Source organism: Trichinella spiralis (assembly GCF_000181795.1).
Source record: "Trichinella spiralis strain ISS 195 chromosome Unknown Scfld5, whole genome shotgun sequence".
Lineage (NCBI taxonomy): Eukaryota > Metazoa > Nematoda > Enoplea > Trichinellida > Trichinellidae > Trichinella > Trichinella spiralis.
In genome coordinates this window covers 5,368,395-5,378,883 of record NW_003526944.1, presented here as the reverse complement: position 1 = coordinate 5,378,883, position 10,489 = coordinate 5,368,395, and the positions used below count along the sequence as shown (strand labels likewise).

General features: G+C 33.8%; 4 protein-coding genes across 4 annotated transcripts; 2 read left to right on the top strand and 2 right to left on the bottom strand.

Moving 5' to 3' along the window:
* Nucleotides 1-707: 707 nt before the first annotated feature.
* Tsp_09314a (conserved hypothetical protein) lies at nt 708-822 on the top strand (the record flags this gene model as incomplete). The annotated part of the gene is made up of 1 exon (XM_003375687.1): nt 708-822. A coding segment is annotated over one exon (115 nt), but the record flags the coding sequence as incomplete, so codon positions are not given.
* Nucleotides 823-2,743: 1,921 nt separating this feature from the next.
* Tsp_09313 (eukaryotic initiation factor 4A) lies at nt 2,744-4,339 on the bottom strand. Its single transcript, XM_003375686.1, has 5 exons — nt 4,280-4,339; nt 4,023-4,037; nt 3,727-3,805; nt 3,304-3,437; nt 2,744-2,884 (listed from the first exon to the last, which is right to left on the bottom strand). Exons 1-5 carry the CDS (start codon nt 4,337-4,339, stop codon nt 2,744-2,746), a joined length of 429 nt encoding a protein of 142 aa, XP_003375734.1.
* Nucleotides 4,340-5,879: 1,540 nt separating this feature from the next.
* On the top strand, nt 5,880-6,120 carry Tsp_09312 (putative toxin-antitoxin system, toxin component). The gene is made up of 2 exons (XM_003375685.1): nt 5,880-5,885; nt 5,920-6,120. The coding sequence occupies exons 1-2, from the start codon at nt 5,880-5,882 to the stop codon at nt 6,118-6,120; spliced, it is 207 nt and encodes a 68-aa protein (XP_003375733.1).
* Nucleotides 6,121-6,687: 567 nt separating this feature from the next.
* Nucleotides 6,688-7,423, bottom strand: Tsp_09311 (eukaryotic initiation factor 4A). The gene is given in 4 exon segments (XM_003375684.1): nt 6,688-6,868; nt 7,045-7,095; nt 7,113-7,129; nt 7,277-7,423. The coding sequence occupies 4 exon segments, from the start codon at nt 7,421-7,423 to the stop codon at nt 6,688-6,690; spliced, it is 396 nt and encodes a 131-aa protein (XP_003375732.1).
* Nucleotides 7,424-10,489: the final 3,066 nt, after the last annotated feature.

Sequence of the window (10,489 nt, the reverse complement as noted above, 5' to 3'; positions counted from 1 at the left end):
TTTTTTCAGGCCGACCGACCCCGGCGCGGCCCCCGCCACTTGCCCGTTAACGGGGACTTCCCTCGGCGGAGTCTCCTAGTCCCGTGCTGGCCAGGAGACCCGGTTTTAAAGAGATGACCCTGTCCATTTGTGTGGAAAATGGACGTTGTTTGAAAATCTTGTGCAATGGGATTTCAACATCTATGTGAATTCGTAAGACGTATCTGTCCTAGAGGCAGTTATGCAAATTCGCAATTGACGTAGTGCCGAGACTCTGTTTCGGTGCCAATCTAGTGGTGATCGTTACTCCCCAAGAGAAACGGTAAGCGTCGCTATGCGTTTGTGTTATTGTTACGCCGGCTCTGACACTTGGCCAATGATTGACATCAGATTTGCCGTCACACCTTTAACTAGTTCATTTGGCGTTGCACCTTTCATCAGTTTAGGCATCAAACATTTGAAATTAATCTCCATCGAGAGTTTCCCCTTATAATCATGCTAAACAGTTTAAATTTTTTAAAATGTTATACATTAATTTATTCATTTAGGAACTTAAATGACATATAAAATCTAATGTTCATTTATCTAATAATTGGGCAAATTCAGTTTTTGTTTACATTACACTGCTTCAAAGTAGAAAAGTTTATCAGCTCTTCATTTACATTTCATCATATAAAAGATTCTAATTATTCCTTAATTTAATACTGATAATAATATAATTTTTATAGTTTAAAGCACTTTTTTACTATAAAGAATGTAATGTCAAAGTATATTTCTACTTTAAAACAGTGTAATGTAAACAGTTTAAAGGGATGTAATATGGTAAACATTAAATTAGCATAATTTTATGTATTAATTATTGGTGAATTAGCTATTGTTTGAATATAAATTTTTTACTTATAAAAATGTTAATCGGGGTCTCCTTCAATTAGGTACTGGCAAAAGTAAACTTCGTATAAATGAAATAAACAATTAGCTTAGACAAGGTGCAACGAGTATAATCTTTTTATAAATAGGAAGTAATCTTCTATAAATAGAATGTTATTAATCCGTAATATCTAGGAAAACAATGTATTAAATATGAGATTAATTTTAATATGCTAATTAGAATGTTTAAAATGCAACGTAAATTCAGCACTGAGTATTTTAATTTTTAATTAGGTTAAATAACGTCACTCGAAACAACATATTTTAGCAGTGAGAGTTTTTTAATAAATGATTAACATACAATGTAAACCCAAAAGTGGGTCATAATATTTTCTAATTAGGTATAATAACATCACTCGTAACTACATATTTCAGCAGGGTTTTTAATAGTTAATTAGAATGTTTTAAATGGAATGCAAAAAACAGCAACTTACAGTAGTGAGTTTTATTTGAAAAGATAAGTAGGCATAATACATTAAATCAATAATGATGAGTTGTAAATCATACGGTAAGTATGCAAACATGAGTTGGTTCTGCAGGACAGTACATTAATATTGAGTATCAGGTGTGACGGCAATTTGATGTGCATGAGGCGGCAAGGCTTTGTAGGCGTAACGGTTCACATCTGCCTGGCAACGCACGCCATCTGGTGCGGAAGCTACGTCTTCGGCGGATCAGAATGGCCATCTGGTCCGTCGAGGGTGGATCAGATGGATCCACCCAAGGTCATCTCGGCCAAAATCGTGAGGCCAGCACGTGGGCTAGGAGGCGATGATGCCGTGGGGGTCCCCGGGGCAGGAGGGCGGGGGGCGGCGCGGGGGCGGTCGGGCTGACCGAAAGGCAGGCCTCCACCGCAACCGAAAACTTTTTTTTAAAAAAAATTCACAAAAAAAAGCAACCTTCCCCCCCGCTGAATCGACGAAAACGCGAAATCTCCCCCACCCTCACGATTTTTTCATGGAAAGCGCAAATCTCCTCTCCCCTGTAGACAAGGAAAAATGCAAAATCTCCCCCACTCTGTTGGGCAGACAAAACGCACAATCTCCCCTCCCCTTGGAGCGGGGAAAAGCACTAAACTCCCCGCACATCTGAGGCAGGTGAAACAACTAAGTCTCACCCGCCTCTTCAGCGCGGAAAGCCTAGGCTTTCCCCGCTCCAGGGAAGAGGAGCGTGCGCTCTGCCTGCCCAAAGAGCAAGGAAGAGTTTGCACTCTCCCTTGTCTAAGGGAAGGGAGCTTCACGCTCCAGGATGGGGCCCATTTTTGGTCTCTCCATCCTCCGCCTGCATTAAATATTTCAAGTCCCATTTCCGGCATGTTTGCCATTTCGCAGAACTCATTTATGCCAGACTTTATCTGTTTGTTTGTATTACATTGCACATTTATCTTTTTTTAGAAAAATAAACTTTTTCATTAATAAAGAAATGTTGTTGTTGTTGTTGCATTGTTCTTGGTTTATATTAAAAGAAAAAAATTTTTTTTCTTACTTTTAAATAGATTAATAATTTACATGTATTACGTGCATTATTTCATTTTTCCCCATTTTAACTGTTTTGTTTTTGTTCCTATAAACTGATTAATATTGCTGGCAGGCAACTAGTAATGGCAAACATGATTTTTCCCTTTTTAACTAATCCTACATGAGCATCATCGTTAAGAAATAACGCAGTATTGGTCTTTTGTTACGTCTGTGTATTGTATCTTTGTAATGAAGAAGCTTTCCACACTCGACTTTGCCAAATCGTATCTATCTTCTCCAACGTGCCAATACTTACCTCACTTGACCAAGGACGGAATTGACCAACGAACGCAACTGACCAACAAACGATTCGATCCAACCTATCCACAACCTTTCACCGATCTTGGCTTTCTCCACTTGTCTTCTTTCTTTTCCATGTGCATTATTCTTCCATGGTTTATTACGTGTTTACTTATTTGTATGCAATGCTTTTCATGTGTCAGAGGTTTTACAAAGTCATACTCAAAATAAAAGAATCAGAGAAAAAATATTTGGAGACATAAATTGAAAAAAAACAAAATGTACAATATAAGAAGAAAAAAAGTGGAAATCAAAGAAAGAAATAGAAATAATAGGAGAAATTGAAAAATGAATAAAATGTATAAAGTAAAGTAGGGGAAAATAAAGATTGAATGAACGTTTGAAGTTTAACAGTTTGAAAAATAAAAATAAAATGAAAGGAATTTGCTTCAAAAAGTGTTCAAAATAAAACCATGTAAGAAAAGATAAAAATTACAAAATAAACAGAAACCAAAAATTATTTCGACACATGAAAGCAGTTGCATACATAAATTTTGCTGCGTGAAAGACCAAGTACTGCATTAATTCAAAACTCAGCCATGTAAGTTGGTCGTTAACTTAATTACAGCTATGGGATAACTTCACCCTTTCGAAGTATCCCAATCCCAGACCTACAGAATTGGGGTCCCGGGAACTTTGTCTTCTCTTGTACTGCTTCGTGTCGTCCTCGATCTGCTTCGTGCCGTCCGCGATCTGCTTCGTGTCGTCCGCGATCTAATTCGTGTTGTCCCCGTTTTCACATTTTCTTTTCTTCATTCGTCATATCTGTAAGAATGGTAAATGTTGAATCAAAACTTTTCGCACTTTATTACACAGTGGAATTAAAAAATTGAACAAAGAATTTTCAAATAAAAGAAGTAACTGATTTTCAATTAAAGATAACAAAATTATTATACATAGAGAGTTTCGAAAAAAAGTAACAACGAGAAAAATTTGAATACTTTCAACAATTAAAAACCGACTTCAGTAGTTACTTAACGCCAACGTTTGACGATGCTGTTACTTGCCACGCAAGTCAAACAAACAAGCGCACCATTACTGATTGATGATAAAGCAATTTTCAAGCGATCCTCATTTGCATACTGTAGTAATAGAAACCGGTTTGAGTTAAATTTGGAAAATTTTCTGGACGAAGAATTAATTCTAACCGAACGCTATGAAATTAGGAAAATTGAAGCCTCAAGCACAGCGAATGACCTACATAAATGGAACTCATCGCAAAATGTTTTCACTAAAATATAAGCACACTCGCTGCGTATGCTGACAAACAAAGTTAACCGAACAAAAGATGTAATTTACCAAATGGCTCTGATGCTGTGAAATTTGAAAAAATAATTTAAACTGAAAATAACGTCTATTGATTTTCAATCTTTCTAAAGATGAAGTCATATCTAATCTTAATATGAAAATTAAAAAGAACAGTTTTACAGTGAAAAATATCTCACTCATATACTACATACTACAAACTTGAATAATTTCATTAAACTAAGGAATAACTTCACCCTTTCGAAGTATCCTTAGCCTTGCTTTACAGATCCACAAGAAATCGCATTTACCTCTTGCCTTCTCTTGTTCTGCTTCGTGCCGTCCGTGTTTTCACATTTTCTTTGCTCCATTCTTTAAACATGCAATAATGATATTAAATTAAAACTGTGCTCACTTTATCATAAAGTGAAATACAAAAAATATAATAATTAAGTGCCATCTAATTAAAAAGTAATTGTTCACAAAATGAGTACACAAAGTTTTAAAAATAACAAGCAGAAAAGTGGAATACTTGTCTGTAAGTCTGAAACGGCCTTCAGCAGCTACTTAACGCCCGTAATGAACTAAGAGAACGTTCAACGAAGCTACCAATTGCCACGTAAATTAAACAAACAAATGCAACCTTACTGATAATAAGGCAGCGTTATAGCGATCCTTATTTGCATAGTGTAGCGTTAGAAACCGGTTTTTAGTGCGTTAAAACTTTTGGCTGAAGATAAAAGCTAACCCAAGCCGAGTTACAATATCTGCAGAATAAATGCCCTGCTAAATTCTACCAATAATAAAACGACTATTTGGAAATTCAAAAATGACCTTGACATTTCAAATTCAGTCAGTATATAAACTATTTGACAAATAACGCCATAACAAAACAAAATTCACTTAGACAAAACACACCTACGTATGTCTGAAAATTTTCATAATTTTTCATTCAAAGCTAATTTTAGGTGAACAATTTGTATGCAAAAGCTTGCTCGAGTCAGTTGAACCTCCATGTTAGCAAGTGCAAAAGTGATATTTGAAAGACCATATTCTAATAATAGACAAACAAAGCATACAGGGTGTATTAAATCAAACTCAAGTGTACGGAAATTTGGCGTTTATTAAGTCACTTATCATCTCATGTTGAGAATTCAGAGAAAATATACTGAGAAAATATGCTCAATATCGATTCTCAATTGCATTGTCAAGTGATTACGAATTATAAATGAAAAAAACTGCCACTTACCGCAAAATGCGTTATCTTCTCAATGATGATGCTCATGCACTTTGGATGTTGATTAAAAAATTATTTTTCAGAAATTATTCCAAAAAATAATAATGAATAAAAAGCAAATTCATTGTATGTCATTTGATATTGGTCTTCAGTTAATTTTCCAATCCAAACGCAGTGCTTCTATACGCGGACGACCTCAAACTAAAATTATTTCCAATATGTCAACAAAGCGAACGTCCTAGCATGCAAATTTTTATTCCATTCGTTTCTGCTGATAAATATGGCTACTGTATATTTTTCATTGCCCATCATTTACTTAACTAATGCACTCTGTTTGAGGAGAAAATTTTGAAACAAATTAATTTAATGACAGTTATTTCAAAATTCGAAAATGACAGTGACATTTAAAATAAAGTCAAAATATAAACAATCTGACAAAAAACGCCATAATAAAACCATTGTCTTAGCCAAAACAGGCCTCCGCATGTCTTAAGTTTGGATTTGAATATTCAAAAATGACCTACAAAAATGGAACTCATCGAAAAAAGTTTTTCACCAAAATATATAAGCACACTGCTTTCCTGTGCTGAAAACAGAATTACTCGGACAAAAAATGTAATTTACCAAATTTCTCTGATGATACAAAATTAAAAAAATAATACAGCAAAACGATAATGAAGGTAAGCAAACTTCTTGTATGAAAACTTTTCGTAGGAATATGCACAGCTTTTCCACTGGCAATTGGTAAAGCAGCAGTCCCTTTGTATTGACAAAACAAACAGTTCATCACAACAACACAACTGCAATTTGTTAGACTTAACAAGCCTAAACATGCAAGAGTGCGCAATCGAGCATTACAACCTTCAGTGGAATACGAACAAACGGACGTTTCCACTGCCAATTAATATGAAATAATTATTCTATTTATAATAACCGATGCACATTATTACTATTATATTTGAATCCATATTTTTGAATACAACAGATTTTGAAGAGAAATGTTTATCAAAAAATCAATTTTATAATCGAAATGAAAACGACAGGAGGAAACTGATGATAATTTGAGCATTTCAAAGCTTCTGAATGCTGGCAGCAGTTGTAACATTTGCTGTTCAAACCTGATTTATATGCGCAACTATTGATGAAAATGCCATACAACATATGCAAATTTGAAAATAGCAATGTAACAAAGTAGACGAAATATAGATATAATAAATGAAAACAGTGGATGCTGAGTATTTTGGCATTTTCAACAAATCTGGACCGGAAATTTTTTGGATTCTTTCAGTTTATGGACGATCCCTTTCTCAGTACACTGAAACAAAAAGAAAAACAATCAAGTAAAGTGAAATATAACTTTAAAAAGCAAATATATGTCAAAAAATGAATTTTATAAAAAAAATCAAAATTTAAATTCGCATTTACCATCGATACAATCCGTCTGATGGAATTCACCTATTTGGGATGTTGTGAAAAATGCCATCATTGTGATGATGCATTTGGCTTTTCTGGCCCATGTTCACGTAGCAAAGCAGACAAGCCTTTACACTTTGGTGCATCAGTACCAAATATGTTGGCAATTTGGTATTGCTCTGCATACGAGTGGGCGCATGCCAGCAAATCAACCACCGATAAAATAATAAAGAACAAGCAAAAGTTTCCACTGCAATTTGTGATTTTTATATTTAATATGAAGCCAAAATACTATTATTACTGCCATTCATATTTTTATTTTAAATCTCTTTGTTTGAATATAGCGTTTTGAAAAATGAAATATTTATCAAAAAATGAATTTTGTTATCAAAATTTAAATTTACGTGCAGTATAAAATAAAAATACTGCATTCTATTATTATTAGCATAGGATTTTTGTTGTTCTGTGTGAGCTTTTCTGAAAAGTTAAAAAACGTAAAGCGCCCGCTGGACTGCAGCATGAAAATAAAAATATTTCACTTTATCATTTACAAATATGATTTTTGCAATTTTCTGTATGAACTTTATCTGAAAAATTGTAAAAAGGTGGAGTGCCCATTGATCGTCACTGTTAGTGTAGCTTTCCAAATGAACCATACCAGTCGAAGGGCGGTGGCACCATTGTTTGCAAACGTTCCCCTGCCATTACACGCCCTTCTTGGTACTGGCGATACCCTAACCAACACATCAACCATCAGTGGAGTACGAACATGCGGACGTCTCCACTGCCGATTGAAATAAAACATTTTTTCTATTTATAATTAAGAGTATGCAAATTACTGTTGCAATTTTATCTTTTATTTTCAACCTCTTTGTTTAAAATTTTGCATTTTTATTTAAATAATTACCATTTAGATCATTAGACTTTAGTTTCAATGGTTTCAGTTCAAAGAACAGCAAAATTTATAGTTCTGTTCATGTATTTTTCAGCAATATTAAAAAATAAAGTTTTCTCAAAATTGTATTACTTTACCTGAATACATTCAGAAATGAAGTTCAAATACATCCGAACCATTGATGACGACATATTCGTTGAGATTATGTTAATTAAATTTCCATCGTTTGATATAAATCTTTCAACAATGTGCATATAATAAAATCGAGAAAGTGGCATAGGAGATTATTTTTTAATTTCACAAATGTAAATTTTCAAATTCGCTATTAACAACATCAAATATTCAAATAATTATTGTTCTTAAAAATTGATTTTGTAATACAGACTCCCTACAGTTGAAAATTTTTGTTTTACAACTTTGATTCAAACTGAACAATTTATTATAAAATGAAACCGAATATGCATTGTTAATTTAATTCTTTTGATATGTCATTGAAAATTATTCATTTACATTGTTATAAATTATATTAAAAGTTCATCTACAAAACTGCTGCGTCGAATAATAAAAAAAAAGAATTAATTAAAATTGACACTTGCTTAATATCAGTAAAATATGATTGAATGATTGAGCAATTTTGCAATGTGCTTATGCTTCGTTTTTTAATATGCATACCCTTTGAATGTGAGAAACATGGCAATGGGATGTTAAAGAACATTTCTACCAATTCGATTGATTGTAATTGAATATTATATAAATTTTTAATTAAATAATATTGTCCTGTTAATTTCTTCATTTCAATATGAACAGTTTACATATTTGTTTGTCAGTTACTTCGAAATATGGATTCAAACAATCCATCGCCCTAGCAGTAATTATCGTGGCAAAAAAATGTCTGCCAGTTTACTGGATATGCACATTTTTACATTCGAATGAATTTTAAGTCAAAAAGCTGAATTACTCTTTCCGGATGATGAATAGCTGTTCGGATGTGTCGAATTCCAAATCTATCTACGAATAATCTCTTAAAATTCCTGAGAAACAAAAAATATTGCATCGTCTGTGACAATGATCTCTGGCAGGCCATGTTTCGCAATTTCACACTGCATTATTTCAAATCTCAACCATACAGGTTTGTCCTTAGCTTAATTCAACTGGTGGATCACTTCATCGTTTCGAAGTATCCTCATACCAGACCTACAAAATAGGGACCCACGGGAGACCCTGTATACCTTTTGTTTTCCATTTCTGCTTCATGTCGCCCGCATCTTCATTATTTTTCGAATCGATTAAAATACGAAACATAAAATCAAATGCTCACCTTCTTAAGCAGTAAAAATTGTAAATATTATGTTAATATTAAAATCATATCCTCAAAAGTAACGTATCAGTGCTTTTCAATTAAACAGAAATTTCATAAAATAAAATCATTACAGACTCAACATCAATATTTCATTCTTAACGTGAAGATATAACGATAACATGAAAAAGAATGCCGTTTTTCTGAATAGGCGCCTCCTCATCTATCAACTCCATCTCGTTCTTCCAGTGCATTTCTAAATGATAAAGAATTATTTTCAGATAATTGAAATAAAGAATAAACAAAAAAAATTATCTGCATAATGGATGCTCATTCCGCTTTCCAGTGATTTCTCGTATTTGTTCAGTCAGCGCATATCGCTAACCTACAATTCATTCAAATGAAACTCACTGATTGACAGTAGCCTAATCATATTATTGCACAGCCACGTCAGCGAAGCGAACAAAGCGCCCTGCTACTGGTAACACTAACGTTTACAAGAAAACTAATTTGCATAATTGTAAAACAACCATAACGTAGTGTTATTCAACCTTGCCTATGTGCTTTAAAATGGAAAACATAATTCGTTTTAAAATTGGAAAATATTCTCTCATTTACCTCTATCACGCCAATCACAAAATTGTGGTTCAAAAAAAGGAAAAATAAACTCCTCATTTTGAGAAAAAAATTTGAGAAAAAATCAGAACTGCTGGACAGCGTTCAAAGGAGACATTAAGTAAAAACTGTAACCCAGATCAAAATTGACTCGGCTTTGGTTATCGGAAGGTTAATGAATCGTCGAAATTTAGAGATCATTATTACCGTCTTGTTTTTTTATTATTTTCATTATTGACAACGAAACATAAAATGTTGAAAGTTTTAATGAGTGCTGATTGCTGAATTCAATGATCAAATAGTAAAGTGAGCAGCAATAATACAGCCAGCATATTATTTTTATATATCTGTATATAAGAACATAGATTCAAAATGGATCAACAATATTTTGGTCATATTTTGAACATATAATAAAGGATAAGTTTAAAAAGTTAAATATACTTTTATTTTTTACAATTTTCTCCGGTCATTTGCTACATAATCAATTTCTGTTCCAGCCCAATTAGAACGTCTACAACAGTGTTTCTCAACCAGGGGGGCGCGCCCCCCTAGGGGGGCGTAGGAAGGTTCCAGGGGGGGCGTGAGAAGTAGGAATTTTTATTCCTGCAGAGGTGTTTGAAATTCAGCTTGGTCCACTTCAGCTAAATTTTAACCGCCTATTGTTTCTGGTCATTTTAGTTTTAGCGTAACCGCGTCAGCTGTGCGCAATTTATAATTTCCCTTTGCACTAAAATCGCCTTTCGAAATTCACCTGATGTGACGAGAGACGTGAATAATTTTTGACAGAGGCATATGCACGATATTTATCAAACTCATAGAACAAAGCCGTATTTTGTCTAATGGTGGAAACAAGCAATGCGGTGAAAATTTCGCCTGAAGTCGACCATCACACTTTATTTTCTCATTCTTTCCTTCATTCGACCATCGCGGCAACACCAACTTTTGTCTCATGTGTGCATATATTTGCTGTTTTTATTTTGTTTCAGTTTTCAAGAGATTTTGTATATCAGTGCTTTAGATTGTCTGAAATCACATCATTCAGGTTTGGTTTTTCCGCTCCTAAG